Source organism: Armigeres subalbatus, chromosome 1, assembly GCF_024139115.2.
Source record: "Armigeres subalbatus isolate Guangzhou_Male chromosome 1, GZ_Asu_2, whole genome shotgun sequence".
Lineage (NCBI taxonomy): Eukaryota > Metazoa > Arthropoda > Insecta > Diptera > Culicidae > Armigeres > Armigeres subalbatus.
Window position 1 is genome coordinate 241,176,751 of NC_085139.1, and position 19,247 is coordinate 241,195,997.

At 40.5% G+C, this 19,247-nt stretch overlaps 1 protein-coding gene across 3 annotated transcripts in view; it reads left to right on the top strand.

Annotated features, from left to right (window-relative positions):
* Positions 1 to 16,061, top strand: part of LOC134206095 (uncharacterized) — a 175,001-nt gene extending 158,940 nt beyond the window's left edge. For all 3 annotated transcript variants that reach the window (XM_062681791.1, XM_062681792.1, XM_062681793.1), the window contains 2 exons: positions 13,895 to 14,462; positions 14,527 to 16,061. In XM_062681791.1, coding sequence (XP_062537775.1) covers positions 13,895 to 14,462; positions 14,527 to 15,385 — 1,427 coding nt within the window. In that variant the 3' untranslated portion in view covers positions 15,386 to 16,061. The remainder of the gene's footprint in view (positions 1 to 13,894; positions 14,463 to 14,526) is intronic.
* The last annotated feature ends 3,186 nt before the right edge of the window (positions 16,062 to 19,247 follow it).

Consider the following 19,247-nt stretch of genomic DNA (forward strand, 5'->3'; position numbering starts at 1 on the left):
TTAAATGATTCTTTCTGTCAAATTCTGTTTGAAATTCCGAGCAGCACCAGAAACGCATACAATTGCATAAGTTTGGCGAATTTTTGTTATTAAACTGGTGTAATGACCTTATAGTAAAGACCTAAAATAGCTTAACTTTTGTACTGTGTATGGATACAGTGAATTCTCAATAATTCATTATAATTTAGAAAGATGACATATATTAAAACAAAAATAAATGTTCGGAACATGAGTCTGTTTGGAACCCGTATCGGGTTTTGAATCAAAAAGTATTGAAAGTCTTAAAAATAAACCTCTGACAATAAACCTACCAAAGCCGTCACTGCCCTTGCTTAAATATCAGCGTCTTGGAGAAAATAAGTTAATAACACAGTTAAACAACACAGTTAAATAACTTTGTTCTTGCTATTGGAAAATTTCATCAAATATTAGATTTTTATTTCGACTTCAAATACATTTCGATACAAATATTTAAAATCTATTCGGTCCCCCCCCCCCCTTCGGATTTTTTTGCCAAAAAATAATATTTTGAGGGGACAACAAAATAATTGTTTTTGTGGATTTCCAAAACATTCTTTAACAAATCCGAGGAGCATTTGTCTTGTCTTGCCTTAGCACATGCACAGCCAGTATTGAAAAGCATCCTGGAAATGTAGGTTGTATTTCCGAGCATTTTCTTGTCTGCATTAATATTTACAGCCCATCATAAATATGACACAAGTATTGGCCAGGCCCACCGTGTAGGCTTGAATTTGGGAGATAATCCATAAATCCTCGGCAATCAGATTATTTAGTAATAAATAACATGATCAACGAAGAGCTTTGAATCTACGAAAGGAAGAAACGGGGACAGCCGTACCATCCGTTTCACATGCAGGGGAAAAGATGATTGACGAATCGTTGGGAGTGACTTGCTAAGAAGATTAATGTACACTCCATGGGTCCTCGACGTCTTGGGATGGCACACAGTTTTTAGTCTAGTGCCCTGGCATATATACTGATGGGCAAAAGTATTCATGCATACAGATTACTATGAAAACATGACAAGGCTTATATGTCCATCAGTGTACATATCAGCATAGGTTCAAGCGCCATTACTCGCTCTCTGGAACGAGAAAGAAAAGAAACAAAAGCGATGAAAACGATCTAAAACCCATAATGATGATGATGATGATGATACTACCATCTATTGTAGCAAGGCACCTGCCGATAGCACTGGCCATATCTGACAAACGATTTGATCATGATTATATTATTGTTTGTATTTCATCAAACTCCTGTATGAAGGGCCAAAAATGGGTGGGGTGGTTCCATAAGCAGAGACACTTATGCGAATCCACGGGATAAATAGAGAATCTCCTTCCAGAAGAAAGTTCGTACATACAATAATATAATCTAGCCCTCGTTTTCCAGATTGACCCAATAGATGGGGAGAAGAGCCCGCCCTTTATCCACGAGATGTTAACAATAGGAAGTTGGCGATTCCACTCTTCCTATCCAAATCGCTTCAATCGGGTGCCCTGATGGTTTTTTTATAGTTTATAATCATATAGTTGCAATATAATTTGGTAAAAGTATATAATGGAATTCTCTCACCAAGTTTCAATTCGTTTGTCCTGGATGACCTTTCTTCAACATCAGCTAGTTTTAGATTTATGCTGTCGTCAGAGACGAAAAACCAACAATTCCTGGGTTAATTCGGGGAATATGCTTCGTTCTGGCTCAAGGATCGAAAAATAGTCTTTTTGATTTCTGAAAAGATGAAATAAAAAGATGGAGAGCAGTATCATACATTATAACATGAGTACATATATAAAAAATATTGACTATCAAAAAAAAAAAAAAATTCAAATGAACAAACATACTTTTTATACATTTAAAAGAGACAAGTGGAATATAGCTATATGGACAAATAACATAACGATGAAAATAAACATAGGAATATATGAATTCCTGTGATATCAAAAATCCACTCTACATAGTTAACTAATCAATCGAATGCTGGTATCAGATCATAATCCTAATATGTAATTGTGTTTTCATAGCTACACCCAAAAAAATTTAAACGTATGAAAGTTCTTAAAGAACTAGGAAAAATATTGCAGTAATTGGTATATAGAAAAAGATCGGTGAACCACATTTTAAGCACTTTGTATTCCCAAAGCCGTCAAATATGTATAACATTTGTTTAAAAAAGGTCTCAAAACTTCAATTAATATGATTCGCATATAATGGATGTTTACACAGAATACGAATTGACGGAAACATCATTTTCCGATACAGATTCCCCACTTCAGATTAAGGTTAAGATAATTTAGAAAATACCTGAAAATTATGAAAGAAACAAATAATAGTGATAACATTGGGTCTCCAGCAGGCATTGCAATATCATCTGAGCACAGGATATTATCTTTGCTTATGCAAAGATATTATCCCTAATCAAAGAGCACCCTGGAAAGATATTATCATTTGAGCATTCAATGATGATCCAGATAGCCAGCGTGTTTCGGGGTTTGTTCACGTTGCGAGGGCGTTGCTACAACAAAAACAGTGAAAAAATGTTTCTCCATGGCAAACATTGCACTTTGTTTACTGAGCAGATAGATAACTAAGATCGATATCCCTGGATATCATCAGTATCTTTGCTCAGAAGATCGAATGATGGGATAAAATGCAATGCCTGGTCTCCAGTAGCCTTGCGAGCAAAGGCGTAGGATTGCCAATCCGGAGATGGCGAGTTCGATTCTCGGTCCGGTCTAGGATGTTTTCGGGTTGGAAACATTCTCGACTCCCTGGACATAGTGTATCCATTGTACTTGCCACATAAGATACATACTCATGCAAAGGCGGGCATAGAAAAGCTTTCAATCAATAGCTTAAGAAATGCTAATAGAATACTAAGTTGAAAAGCAGGCCAAGTTTCAGTTGGAATGTAGAGCCATTGAAGGAGAAGACGAAGTGATGACATGAAAAAGATACTTATCAAACTCCTGTTATTTCTGGACATTATCTTATTTAAAATGTGTGAGATAAATACTTTATAAATGCTTTCCAACTCCTTCATTTTCGAAAAAAAATCGCACTAGCTTCCAATATATTTTATGCTTCACATCTGATATGGCAGTAGCTTTGAAATCCTTCTCTGATGTCCTCCGCCAACTGAAGCTCCGATAATTTTTATATCCAATTTTTTCTTCTCGTTTGTATATGAAACAGTAATCGCTATGCCAACTTCCAAAGCGTCATCCTTCCCAAAAGATGGCTTTCAATTATTACCCGTTATTATTAAGGTATACTGCAAAGAAATAGGTATCTGCTGCCACTAACAATCAGCTGAAACAATCAATCCTGAAACACCAGCCGATTTGTGCATTTCGGCCTAAGATTCGTGATCCGAAATTTTGACGCGAGAAAAATACTTCTTCTCCACAAAACAGCATACTTGGATCTCAACGATCTAAAACCCATAATACGTTAAAAATATAAAACTTTTACTTACAACATAGGGGAACAGACGGCTTTGGCAGGTTTTGTTCTATTATTGGCAGGGGGTTTTGTCGACCGAATTTTATGAAATTTGGCCACAATATTCTTTGATATGCAAAGAATGTTTATGCCAAATTTGAGCATAATCAGTCATAAAAACCCCTGACAATAATAGAACAAAACCTGCCAAAGCCGTCATTACCCCTATGTTTTGTGCCTGAAACCATTATCGCGATAATCATCGTCGTAACACAATTTACTCTCACACATTTGCATTGATATAACTTATGGGAGATGGAGGGCAATATGCCTGAGCTAAGCAATTTATGTTATTTTGACAGTTAAATAAAGTAAATAATCACAGAATATCTGTGAAACAAACACCGAACAATACTGCTGATTTCGATTTCGTTGAATTTTATCGAAAATCATTGAAACCTGTAAAATGATTCCAGTGTGTATCTAGCTGACACCATCTTCATATTGTAGAAAATCTCAATCATATTGACCATAATCACATTCTTCATAATTTTCAAATATTATTTAATTTTTTCTCGGGAAAATATTATAAATTTCGAATAAAAATAGACAAATTTGATTTTTTTTACGAGAATTTCCTAATGATATGGAAATGCTAATATCATCTTCCAAACTTGGACGTACATGTTCATGATAGCATTAGAGGCGAAAGTATAGAATTGATAGTTCCGTTAGGATACGGCAGGCATGAAGAATGTTTTTATAGAAGTCGATTTGAAAGCGAGCGGAGGGCAATATTTGTGATGGCACATATCGCACGACCTTCCTTCTGCCAAGCTCCCGTATGAAGGGGTAGGGACGACTATCAGTGTGGAAGCTGATATATTTCCACTGGCAAAACGAAGGTGGTTTGACGTGCTCATAACCCAGCGCGTGCGGAAGCATTCGCTAGCCACGAACACCGACCCCAAATTTCTAATATGACTCCCACATTTAGGCGAATAGCATTTTTATTGCACAGTTCTGTTTTCTCATTGCGTCCGTCTCGTCGCAACCAACTTGGCTGCCTCGGAGAGAACAAAGCAGAGAAAGGCACTGCTGCTGTACCGTCGACCAATAACAGCTTAATTGATGGATGCCCCACCAAGGGTAGTACACTAAATTAATGATTTCGTGTGTGTTACTTCTACGTGAAGTTAAACGATTTACAATGATTTACAAAAATTTCCTGTAAAAGATTTTCTAAAATTCAGAAACAGTTAAACAAAGCGGTTTTTTTGAATTATTTAAAACAATATTCTGAAACTGATTTTTCACTGAAGTTTCACAAATCATGCAAAAATTGTGAGTTTTAAATTACACTTTTTTTCGTGATTCGATTCTACAAATTTAGAACGGCCATATTCATGACTCAATTCAAATCTCGCCACACAATATGAATCATTTCTGATATTCTGAAAAATTGTAATAGGGGTAATGACGGCTTTGGCAGGTTTTGTTCTACTATTGTCAGGGGTTCTTTTATGCCTGATTATGCTCAAATTTGGCCCAAACATTCTTTGCATATCAAAGAATATTGTGGCCAAATTTCATCAATTTCGGTCGAAAAACACTCCCGGCCAATGATAGAACAAAACCTGCCAGAGCCGTCTGTTCCCGGACGTAGGTATTTCGTGAAGTTGTAATAATAGGGGATTTATAATGTAGACTCTAACAAATCGGCGTTAGACATTATGCATAGATCAACGATGCTCGCCAAAATGTCGGTGGCGGCGCAGTCCGCTACATGACTTATACGGTCATAATGCTCATGCTCATGGTGGTTATACAACAAAGCCACAAATCGGCCATCTTGGAAGCCACGTGCTTTTTCTAGTGATTTTTCAAGAGCACGAATTGAGAGAACCACAACGCTCATGTAGATGAAACATCCGTAGATCGTTTGCATACTTATGCTGAACAATCGACTTCAATTTCAGCATTGTACTAAAGTTATTACGCTACATTTGAGCTTTTGATAATAGGAGAAGAAAATCGTGTGGTGAATTTAAAATTCACCACATGGCTTGATTGTATAATCACCTAAAATCAATAGACAATATTATGTCAGCTTAAACTCTACGCCCTTGTTGAAAAATTGCACGATGTTTGTATGTTCTACTTACGTCATTGTAGTATCAATTGTGTTTACACACCGCTCTTTAACATCTTATCATGGACTGAGCCCTACTTATCCTATAAGCTCAACCAGAGAACCTCGGCGAGTATCTTCTGCACAGGGATTGCGTTCTTCCTTGCGACTCTTCTCGTCTTGGCTGGATACCCTTGGTTGATCGTGGGGTCCTTATCCGACCGCTACACCTTCGAAAAATGTGGATCTACCGTTTTGAATCCGAGTTGTTGACAGCAGAGAAAAACACGACCATCCGCCTTTAATTTCGGTAATATTGACATTCAAGTTCCTCATCCGTACGACTTGCACATCCAGGAGGAGCAATGCCACAATAGGGATCGATACGAATTAGATACGAACCGATTCGCCTTGATCATCCATTTGTAACGCTGGGTTCGTGAAACCCTCACCGCTATGTATAGCTTGAGGAGGAATGGCGACGAATATAGATTTCAATTTTGAATGGTAACTTAATGGAAAATCTGAACTTTTCTTTAACTTTGTTTAATTTTTATTAAAAACTAGTTGACCCAGCAGACGTTGTCCTGCATAGTAGGCGAAAAAGGGCGCTGTAAACTTCCCATGCAAAGTTCGCATAGGAATCACAATTTTAGTTATTCACGGTTTCCTCAACCTTACTCGTAATTTTCCCATTAGGAAATATCATATAAACCCGTCGGAAACTATAACGAATGTTTCTGCTGAAGAAATGAAAAAAACCCATCCAGCCGTTTTCGAGTTATGCGGATTCGAACACAGACCATTTCATTTTTATATATAAGATGAAGGACCGTGAAAATGTACGTTTATTCGGGGTCACAGCATGCTACCATCGCAGTTAGATTTTAACAAATCCGAGGAGCTTTTATATTTTTTTTCATTTTAATATTTATTTTTTATTATACCACCCCCCCCTTGACCTTTCGGAGACCAGTAGAACAAAATGTTAATTAAATATTTGTAACGGCCTTAATAAAGGACCGATGGAAACTTATGCTTTGCTTCGCTTCCCTTCAACACGCATTACGGTTGTACTGTACAGTACTGTTGCATCTACAGATAGAAACTTTTTATTTTTTTATAATAGAGGGAGTATTCTACTTTGAAAGCGAAATATGCTATTAAATAGTAATTTCATTGTGGGAACAGTGAGAACATGTTTGTCAAAAATATAATTGATACTCCCTCATCAAATTTGCAAAATAAGAAAAGGATTTCCAAATACTTTAAATCACAGTCGTCTCCAAAAATTGGTAAATACTTAAAAAAATAATTTCCCGGGAAATTCGGGAAGCTAAAGTGTACATCCCGGGAATCGGGAATCCCGGGAAAATTGATTTCCCGGGAAATCGTTTCCGGGAATGGAACCCCTATATGAAAGAATTGAATATTTGTTTGAATTTGTAATAATGTTAGAAATAGAAACCTGCCACGGATAGGAGTTAGTATTGAAAATTAGATTTCAATGGTGGGCGGAATGCCAGGAAAGCTCTAAAACTAAAGAAGTAACCCTAAATGAATTACTGAACTAAATACAGCTGGACACTCAATCTCTTCATGCACATTAGTAAGAGCCAAAATCTCTCTTGACTGTTTGCCCATGCACAATTAATTGTACCATCAGTAGTTAATAAAGCCAACGACGAGTGTACAACAGAAGACTATCGCAGTAATAAAGTTTGTTCGCCACAGCAGTTTCCTGCAGTTCAAACTTCCTGCAGGCCCAGTAAATTTAGAAAGACAAATTAAAGTGATGATGAACCATTTAATAATAAATATTTAAAGATTTTGACTTGCATCCATTTCACTCGTATATGGGAGTAGTGCTCAAAAAAAATTCTGAAAATTCTATTCCCTGTAGTACTAATCCTCACAGCTTGGCCTACAAAAAGGTCGATAATGAACAGACGTTGAATTGTGGTTTCTGAACTGTAGCTCTTGGCCTTAAATGCCACCACCGTTGCATCGGTCTCAATTCCAGAATAGCGAATTCCGACCGAACATTCACTTCTCCAAACTGCTAGAAAATTAGTACATAAAAAAGAAGAAAATTAGTGCATTAGTACCGGTGACTCAATCTAGAATTAAAGCACAGATTATTTTGAACTCACTTTCCTTGATTGATGACATTTTGCCAAATTGATTGACGAATAGGCACCATATATTTCTCGCCTACTTTTACGATTGCTTTCAATCGCCAAAGTTACTTCGGTAATTAGATCAAATTTTCCTTGAATATTTTCCTTGAGAACTGCATTTTGTGACTGCGTGACTGCATACTAAGCTTTATGCCATCTGTGGTAACCGCAGTTCAGAAGTTCTCTCCAAATACGGACAATAAAACACAATCTGTTTTCCAGATAATATCCAATAATATATGTTTATTTATATCCCTTTCTTTTACTCCTTCATATCCAGGCCCGTATTGCCCTTTCTTATAATTTCTCGCCCAGTGTCGGACTTAGGCACCACATCTCCCCTTTAATCAAATTAAGTATCAAAGTTGGTAATCATTAAATCTAGTCGGCGGTTTGCGAGTTCTCTGTTTCCTGTTTATCGACTCCTGAACTGATTTTCTAACTGTTGCTGCCTCATTTTCGAAACCGGCGAAATCCTCCTCTGAAGTGTCGTCACTTACTTCTTGGATCATAGCTCGCTGAATATCATCCTTTGGAGTTTCTGTAACGTCTGTAGAAACTTGTGCTGGTTCTGGTACTTTCTTTAAATGGGAAACGTTTCGGTCGTACGATTTCCCGCTTTCCAAATCCTCAATTGTTACTCGTGGTCCGGAACGAGCTTATTGCCAGGCAAGAGGTTCTGCATCAATACGGTGTCTCCGAGATCAATAGACGATTTCCGTGCTCTTCTACGTATATCTTCATTTTCCTTCCCCTTTTCCTTTAACAAACGATCTCTGTCTGCAACATCAGAAAATGATGGCGCCTTCTCGATGTCCTGAAAAGCTGGGATTTTGGATCTGATTGTCCTGACGTAGAGGATTTCGGTTGGAGTGCGGCCTGTCGTTGAATGCGGTGTGGTGTAGTACATCACTAAGTACTCTTGTAGATCTTGGACCCAATTCCTACCAAGGGCATTACTGATTTGCAGCCGTTTTAGTAGTGACCTATTCTGCCTTTCTACCAGCCCATTTTCCTGGGGCCAATATGGTGTCGAGTGGTTCAAGTGTATGCCATGCTTCCGGCTGTATTCCTCGAGTTCAATGCCAACAAATTGTTTTGCATTGTCTAACGTAATCGTTCGTGGGTAACCTAAACGAGTGAAGATGCTGTTCAACCTTGTAACCGTTTCTTTAGCCGTGATCTTGTGCATAATCTCAACTTCTTTGTAACGACTATAGTAGTCGATAACCACCAGTAAGTATACACCACTTGGCATTGGTCCCAAGAAATCGATGGCTATATCGACCCATGGTTTGCACGGCAATTGCCGCCGAAGCATTGGTTCAGGTTTGTTTGGAATTGAGACTAAACGGCATCCTTCACAATTTACAACGCGACTGGTAACTTCGCGATCCATCCCAGGCCACCAAACTCGATCCCTCAGACGACGTTTCATGACGGATTCGCCAGGGTGCCCTTCGTGAGCCAAATCCAACATTCTTGACCGCAACTTCAGCGGCACGACTAGTTTGTCGCCATGGACAATCACATTTCCTACTAACCCCAACTCGCTTTTGAACGGTGCGTATGGTTTGACTTCTGGTGTATCCCACAAGCCCAAATATAGACACTTTTCTACCGCAGCTAGAATTGGATCTGTTTCCGTTGACTCCTCAAGCTCTTCGATGTCGATCGCTGCTGATTCTAGAATCGCCAGGACCATAAACTTATTCTCAGCGTCGAAATCCTCACATACATTTTCAACCACTAGTCGCGATAACGGGTCCGCAATATTACTCGAACCCTTGCGATACTTTACGGTTAAAGAAAACGATTGCAAACGGAGCACCCATCGTTCTATTCTTGAGTACGGTCGAGAAGTCGGTTTGAATATTGCTTCCAACGGCTTGTGGTCCGTTTCCAGCTCGAAAGTGCGACCCAGCACGAAAAACGCTCCACTGCCCAAACCAACGCGAGAGCTTCCTTCTCGGTTTGGCAGTATCTGCGTTCAGTTGGTGTTAGACTTGCTCGCATATGCAATCGGACGAGGATCATCATCTGTTGTACCCTCGAACTGAAGCAGAACGGCTCCACGAGCCACTGGTGAAGCGTCGGCGATAACACGCGTTCTTAGAGAGCTATCAAAGAATCTTAGGAGTTTGACATTAGCAATCATTTTAATTAGTTTTTCAAATGCTTGTCGTTGGTCTTCTCCCCAAGAAAATTTCACCCCAGAATGCGTAAGTTCTCGTAAAGGCACAGTTGTGGTCGCTAGGTCCGGTAGGAAACGTCCTATATAAGTCACTAGACCAAGGAAGCTTCGCAACTCTTCTTGATTGGTGGGGGGACGAAACTTTGTCAGTGCTTCGATCTTTTTACTCGATGGTAGTATACCCTCCGATGAAATGGTATGACCCAAAAAATCCAATGTCGTAACCTTGAATATACATTTGTCCTTGTTCAACAGTACCCCATAATCACGGAGTGTAGACAGTACAACTTTTAGAGCTTCATCGTGTTTCTCTTCAGTTTCCGTGAAGATAAAAATGTCATCAATGAAGTTGACAGCAAATTTACTGCAGCGGCTAAGGATCTGCTCAAGAATCCGCTGGAATATCTCCGGTGCAATAACTATACCGTACATGAGTCGTTTATATCGAAATAAACCAATGTGCGTGATAAACGTTGTAATGTACCGGCTGCTTTCATCTAGTTTGACTTGGTGAAAAGCCTCTTTTATGTCTAGCCTACTAAAAAAGTTTGCTGACGTGAATCTGGGAAGAAAATCCTCAATAGTTGGCATCATGTGTCTTTCTCTGAGGATTGCCGCGTTTGCTCTACGCATGTCTACGCATAGGCGTAAGTCGCCGTTGTCTTTTACCACTGTAACTAACGGGGACACCCATTGGCAACCCCCTTCAACCGGTTCAATGATGTCATTGGCAAGTAAGGATTTTAATTTCTCTTCTATTCTGGTCGTAAGCGCAATAGGTGGCCTTCGGGGATGTTGACAAACTGGGTTGACCGTGGGATCGATGGGAATACTAACCTTGATACCTTTCATTTTAGGGAAACAATATTTGGAGGTCATTTCAAGCGATGCCACTCCATGTGAACTAGGCATGCCAATGACCAACACCCCCAAATCTGTAGCAGTTGCACGACCTAGTAAACATTGCTGTCCACCTTTAACAACGTAGAACGTTGTTTCCTGAAATTAATATTATATTCAAATAGGACTAACTTCAAGAACTATTTTTATCTTTACCTTCTCATAAACCTGCCCTGCGTCTACAATTTTCACCATGGTTTCAAATTTACTCAGTACAGTTAATGATTTTGTCTGATCACCGTACGGCAAGAAAACCTCATCACATTCTTTTTGTTGGTTCCCTTGGCTGAATTGGCTTTCAGATATTCCCAAGACTTCTCATCGACTATATTCTTTTTGCATCCTGAATCAACTAGAACTTGCAGCAGAACGCCTCCGACATCTAGCCATAGTAACTGATTTGGAATATGAAGTTTTGACTTGTGCTCTCATTACATTTATCTTCGTCATGTTTGTAAACTTCAATTTCACGAACCCGCTCGGGTTGGAATCGTTTCCCGCCACGAGTCGTACCTACGTATTTCCGTTTCGATGTTAGAATGGTGCGGCACTGAGTTGCGAAGTGCCCTATTCGCTTACATTTATTGCACTCTTTACCGCGAGCAGGACAGGAAATGTCTGTCGCAAAATGCCCTCTACGCCCACACCGTGTGCACTCTTTTGAGGAGTTTTGCTGAATTCTATTTATACCTTCGAATGGTTCATAGGTTGTCGAAGGATTTGCAGAACTCGCGGCATGAATGCTCATCGATTCGGCCTGCTGTTTCACCGATTCGTAGGTTGTTACAATCTTCGTGACATCATCAATACTCAACGAATCACGTTGCAGTAGCTGCTCCTTGAGCTGAGTGGGCGCAAAAAGGATCACTTTGTCGATCACGCTAATTGATCTGCTTTCCTCAGTTGATTTCCCAAAATCGCATTTGTTCGCCTGGTCATGACAGCGGAGCATAAACTTCTCAAGAGATTCTTCAGGGTTCGGTTTCAATAGCCAAAACCGGTTCCGTTCGAACGTATCGTGTTGCTTCGGTGAAAAGTACGAATCTAATTTCTCTAATGCAACAGCGTACGGATCAATCGATTTCTCTGCATCTTCTTCTTCATCGGCACCCGGTATTGATGCGAATACCTCCTGGAGGTCTGGTCCGCCCTTCGCTAGTAGAATGTTTCGTATGCGTGTCTTGTTCGTCTCATTGGTGGCGGATACTATGTAGCCGAAGTTCCTTTTATACTTTATCCACTCATCACGCACGATATTTCTTGAGAGGGACTTAAATTTGAACTGCGGAATATCCCACTTTTCCATCGCCGGGAATGTTTTAGAGATCCTAAAAGTTTCCTCTTTTTATTTATTATTATTTGCATCGTGATTTCAATCAACTTACCAATCGGTTACAATTTGTCAATATTATTATTTCTTTCGCTGACAGTCAGTGAAGCTTTTGCTTCCAATCTGCTTTGCGTTGGATAAAACAGCCACTTCGAAATGGTATCAAACTCACTGCTCTTAATAGGCTCTACGTTTCAGTAGATAGTTTTGCTTCCGAGCCGTCACTTTCAAATGACCTACAACTCGCTGACTGGCAGCCGCCGCTCTCTGGTGGCTTTTATCGCTGTTCTTTACAGCTACTACCCTTTGGTAGTGTAGTATCGATTCTACCGCTCTTGTAGCTAATCTGGTAGCCTTCGTTTCCGCTGCGATACAGCAGCTACTACAGGTGTAGTTTAGTGTATACTCCTGAGAACCAAACAAAAACATAACCTCAATTCACGCCATAATCAAACAAATAAAATTTCCCCGTTTTCCCTATTTAAAATGTTTTTCCTTCGGTCTTACCTTTATTCTTCCACGGCACGCTCACCCTCGTCGCCAAATGTGGTAACCGCAGTCCAGAAGTTCTCTCCAAAATACGGACAATAAAACACAACCTGTTTTTCAGATAATATCCAACAATATATGTTTATTTATATCCCTTTCTTTTAATCCCCCATATCCAGGCCCGTATTGCCCTTTCTTATAATTTCTCGCCCAGTGTCGGACTTAGGCACCACACCATCGATGACCTACACGGAAGAAATAAACTACCCAATAGTGGGTTTAATTCACCCAACCTCGAACATCCGTACGGGAAGCCAAAATTGAGTAAGTAGGGTCGAAGTAGTTTGCCTTTACTCCCATGTTAAAAAAGTACCCAACGGAAAATTAATTGACCCAAATTTAAGTTTAATTCACTCAATTTCGACCTCAGGTAATAAAACTCAAAATTGGCTTCCCGTATTGAACTGGCGTCGTTGGATTGTTTGGCTCTTTTGTTTTTGACAACAAAAGAAAGAGTGGATGAAAGAGAAGAGAAAAAATAACTCAAAAGTAAGTTTAAAAATACTCAATTTAGGGTACTTTTTTTCTTCCGTGTATCGAACCCAAGCCACGCGCGATTATCCCTAGGATTATCCGAACAAAACGTCTTCACGGATCTGGCAAATCCGGATCGCCAGGACCAAAATGCGGGATACTCCCGGTTCGCACTTCAGCGAGAGTACCCGCAACTGAACGTTTCGGATAAACTACGCGATAACAGTAACAGCAGTGATACGGTCACTAGAATAATTAGTTTATTGGCGCACTTCGAATGATACCACTATCGGTATAGTTGGATTGTAATTTATTTTACTCATATAACACGCGGCGCACTGCCGACGATCGGCATCACCGGCGGGCGAGATAGAACTAACTGCCCCTACATCTACTATCGTGGCTCGTGATGCTGTTACGAACTGTCAGATGCTGCCAGCAGCTTTTTGTGTGAAAATTGGTATCCCATATCAAAGTATTCCACATGATTTTTATGATACGAAGTTATAAAATGTGTTTATTTCCCGATATGAAAATCATTGTGGAAATAAGTTCACCGAATGCAAATTGAAAACATTTTTATTATGCTAAGAAGAGTCTACACGGCACTTTTTTCCAATCTCTCAAGAAACTCGATCATAAATAATTTACCATCGCCTCCTTCATTCCAGTGGTTCTCATCGAATGCACCCCACTCAGTTCGGTTGATTCCTACCCGGCGAAGCTCTCATCAAAGCTGGAAGAGAACGGCAACAAATCTACATATCTCAAGCGGGCCAACGAGCTTGCATCACCACCATCGTCATCGGCTGGCGGTACCTCGGTGCTCAGCTCCTCCAGCGCAAACACCAATGGTAAGCCCGCAGGAGGTTCCCCTTCATTCATTTCATCCCTACCGCCGATGGCCGCCGCATCCAGCGGGCTCCTGTCCAGTTCGAGCGGAGTCGTACCCACGATGAACAGCATAGCCGACGTTCTGGAGCCGATGCCACTGGACGATGATGACACATTCGCCAGCGGAAGCTTGACTGGTACGGACTTCGGGCCGGATGTGACCCGGTACGCCAGAAAGCACGAAGATATGGTGGCGAGTGAGATTAGTTCGACAACAACGACAGCGGGGTCGGTGACGGCTGTCGGTTCCGGGAGGCTAAAGAAGAACGGGACGATCTTCTCCCGCAATGATCAGAACATCACCACGTTGAAGCTGAAGAACTACAACCGGGGTGTCGAAAGGGAGTAAGTTTTTATTTGGTTAGAAGTTTTTGAGGTTGGAAGCTGAAACGATTCTTATCCATTGCAGGGAAATAAAAGCATCATCACTGCGAATGCCGGATCGTGGAACCCGATTGGTGGATACACTGATGTTGACCGCCGTCGAGAACACTACGGAACCAATGGGAGTGATCTCGGCACACCAACCCGAAGTTGAACCGGATGAAGGAAGTGGAAACATCACCGATGTCAACATTCCAGAGGAGGTGTCGTCCTTGAATGGAACATCTGTGGGTCGATCTGCTGCAGATCACTTCCAGACATCGGAGCCCAGTGACAGCAGAAACACTAGCAGCATTAGCTTTAGTTCTAGCAGTAGTGAAGATAGTAATATTAGCAGTAGTAGTAGCATTAGTGAGCCGGACATTCCTGACAGCCATAGCGACAGTTCGGGAACGGATTCGATCCCTGCCAGCGACCGGCGGATAGGCAAGATCCTGTCGACCGATTTCCGGGACTTTGTGAGCAATGGCAACCCGAATCCGAATGCGAGCAGTTACATATCGCGGGCGATAGCTTTCTCCACGCAGGACCTTCAGGAGGGAATTGACGACCAGGACCACCCGCTGGAGGAGGACGACTACCGGCGCAGCTCACGGAGCCAACAGCGACTCAACGTGGGGGCCATCTCCGGGATATGCCTGGCATCGTTGGGGCTGCTCACGGGGATATCCGCGGCGTTGATAATCCTTTACCGGAGGTATCTCTATCTGAACAAACCGCAGACACTCAGCGAACCGGATTCCAGTGGGTACATCGACGACAGCACGATCCGGGATAACTCGGACGAGATGTACAGTTTGGATAATGACTCGTTCCTTAACTCGCTGGAAGCGATGACTATTCAGAACTACTGGACCGATAATGTCAAACATACGAAGCTGTAGGTGGGAAAAGCTTCGGTTGAATTTATTTCTTCTATTACAAATTGAGACGCTTTATTTTCCTAGATTAGATATTTCGATTGCAATCATTCCGTCACATGCCGTCCCTTAGTATGAATGATAGTACGCTATGTAGTTCGAATTGTTTGATCAAAAAAACATTCCCGCTAAGACATATCGTTACTCAGTTTTAGAGTAGGGCTATGATTGTATTATTCGTTGGATAAGTTCCTTAGTTGCAGCATTCCAAATAGTTTTACCCTTTATTCTTATGATCTACCCACGCGGAACAGAACGACACCCTCATCGGCTGCTCACTTTGAAACGGAAAATGTGATTTAGAGGAAAAACAGACAGACAGCAGGAGAGATCTTATTATATTTATTGAAACTGTTTAAATTTAGTCAAGTGAAAATTGTTGATAACCCGAGTAAACAGAACAATGTGCAAATCATACGTATTGCGTCTATAAAGTGATTCAAATTCCCTACTTTTAAGCAAACTTTCACAATAAGAAATGAGAATCAAAGTACTTATCTTTAAGTCAGTGAACATGAAAATATACGACACATGAATGTGTGAATGAGTTGGCAGCAAAATACGAGTATCCAACCGCGAAGGCAAATGGTACAATTTTTCTGATTCGGTTATTTTGTGAATATAAATATGATATAATGGAGGAATGTTCAGTGCGATTTATGCCGAAATTTCATGTGTAACTTTGAAGGACTCATAAACTGGTCTGTACGCTCACGCCACAAGTCAGAATATCTCTAATTGTCTTGTCGCAACATATTTCAGTTCTGTTCAAGGAGGATAATGTGGAATTGATGAATACGAAAAAGCCGAAATTCTGACGAAGCTCGGATCATCAAGCCGGTTTACAGGATCAGAATATTTTTGCAACATAGGAATCCATTATAAGGGAAGCCAAATCTAGAAGCGCAACTACAGGGGTTAGACAAAAAGGTTGAGATAGGCGAAGAATTGTCGATGTTCAAATCAGCATAACTTTGCGTAGATTTGATCAAACTGGGACCATCGGACGCGGAAACTCTTCTAGTATACTGGCCCTATGCGAAACCTCTGATTGGCTATTGACCACCGGTGGTGTTCCGGGTTTTCCGAGGGTATGTTAAAAATGCATTTTTTATGCTGCTTGTAATTTTATATGACGTTTGCTGCCATCATGTTTTATGCTTTCCCCAGAAACCAGAACTAATATGTTGACCAATGCTGGCTAGAGATCGAAAATCCGTAAGGTATACGCAGAGATATGGCCATTTTCGTGAAAACGATATGGGATTGGCCATACACCCTGAACAAATGTCACTTTCGCAGAACTTCCGGAACCGGTTACAAATTGGCCAAAGAGTTTTACAGTCCTCAAAATATATCTCTAATGAAGATCCTATATTCATCGTCTTGGGAAAACATGATTTTTGACACCCATATATGCATGGTCCAGATGATGTCAAAACCGGCCCCTCCTGGAAAGCCCATGGAACCTGCTATAAGGGTGGCAGTGGACACTATCATCCTGGAAATGTTTCTATAGTCATCGTCTCGCAAATCAACGAAGTTAGATACTCATATTTGCATTATTCCGATCTGTTATCATTTCATCATGTCCCCGGTACCGTTTTCTTCGGAAATGGCCGTATCTCTGAGTAGTTTAGATGGATTCTCGATCTACAGCCACCATTCGCCGGCATATTAGTTCTAGTTTTCGGAGAAAGCATAAAACATGATGAAAGTTAACGTCACATAAAATGACAAACAGTTGAAAAAATGCATCTTGAACATACCTTCGGAAAACCCGGAACATTTGCGGTGCCAAGAACCATTCTCTATACTAGAAGAGTGTCCGCTTCTCATGGTCCTGGTTTTATCAAAATCGGATTATTGTACGCAAAGTTATGCTGATTTGAATTTCGACTTATTTTTACCTATCTCAACCTTTTTGTCTAACCCCTGTAATGGCAAACGAAAGGTTCTGTCACTCCGAACTTTTCCATGACTTACAAAATTTTAGAATTATCTTAAAGAGACTTAGGGAAGATCCATTAATTACGTAACGCAAAAACTGGCCATTTTCAACCCCCCCCCCCCCCCCTGACAACCCCTTTGTTTGAATCATTGAAAATTTTTGTATGGATTGTCACACTTCGGTCAACCCCCCTAAGCGTTACATAATTTGTCGATGTTCCCTTATACTAATCTGACAAATAATACTGATCTCATTGCAGATAATTGTCCATGCCGATATAATTTGGATTCGAAATCGGAAAAAGATAATTCGGAACATTTGTTAATTCGTTGCCCGGAAATATTTCAAACAAGACGAAAGTAGTTCTCTAATCAGCTAGAACCTCTTAGAGTGGTAAATTCAAAAGGCAGAGTCGTGTTAGTGAGAATCTGTTAGTCAAACAACGGCGCTCACTTCAAATAACGATACACTGGACTCTTTTTTACACGATTTACATTTTCTCAATGTAGCACTCATCCCCAATGTTTAAAGCATTTTAATTATCATGTAATTATCATTAACTTTCGACTAATCCAGTTATTTATTTGGGAATACTCAAGCGTGTGATTACCACAGTATACCTCGAGAAAAAAATCTTCGACAGATGTCCTTTGGCGATGTACGTGGTGCCATCTATCTCTGGAATACAGCGTTTGAAGATTGCGTTGCCCTCTAGTGGTGAATTTGAAAATGGACGGGTAGTTCCATCTGCTGGGCATTTATGATCATTGGGTATTGAAAGTACGAAAGAGGGCTCGTAAAATAAAAGTTTAGTTTCTTCACAACCAGATAGTGGCTTTTGATTGTCTGAATGATTGCGTTCCTCCTAGGGTGACTGTCTCATTATCCATAACTGTTGGAATATCAGTCAGTGTGTGGCGCTTCGGTGTGGATGGAATATGAATAGCAAACAGGATAGTTGTAGTTGCTCTGTGGGTATGGATCAGTGGTCCCCAGCATGCTTACTGCTAGAGGCCTGAATAAGAGAAACGCGGATAGGTATGTGCCGCCAATCGAACCGTCAAAAAACAGCAGCCAATCGAGCAGGAGACCTGTCAAGCTACCAAAATGTTGGCTCAAATACTGAAAACGGCAAAATTCGATTTTATGCTATTTTTCAATAAACAAAATTAAATTTATTTTACATTAGTTTGCAATAATATATGCAAGTCATTAATAGATTATGAAATGAAATTCCATTGTTTATTGGATTCTGTGGCACCCCTGTGTGATGTAAATATCTCCTGCCATGCAACACCCCTGTACCATCTGTCAGACTGGGGAAATAAAGCTTATCACGAAGGCGATTTTGTTATTGATCCGTCACAAACCAAGTAACAGGTATGTAGTTTGAAGATACGATGATATTTGAGTTCCACTATTAAAAGTGTCTAAGCAAAAGGCTTAAATGCCGTAGTAAATGTATATGGCTTAAATGCCGAAGAAAATGAATTGATGGATTTATGTTGATTAGTGGCTTAGATGCCGATGAAGATGGATTCAATTCCGTTGGCTTAAATGCCGAAAAATTAGGCTTCAATGCCGATAGTTCAAATTATTGATTAATTAGTACATGGTAGTAAAAGCAAGAGTACTTTTACAGTGGGGCTTAAATGCCGTTATTGGAAAAAAATACATGTATAGTTGTAAATATTTAACAGGACGATGGATAAATGGGAAATTCAACAGTTTGCCTTTAAAGCACTGGCTCAGAATGAAATTCGAGGCCAGTGGATCCGCTGGAAGCGTAATTTCGAGTACGTAGTTGCCGCTAGTGGAGAGGAAGATCAAACCAAATTGAAATTCTTATTGCTGGCGCGGGCAGGTCCAGATGTC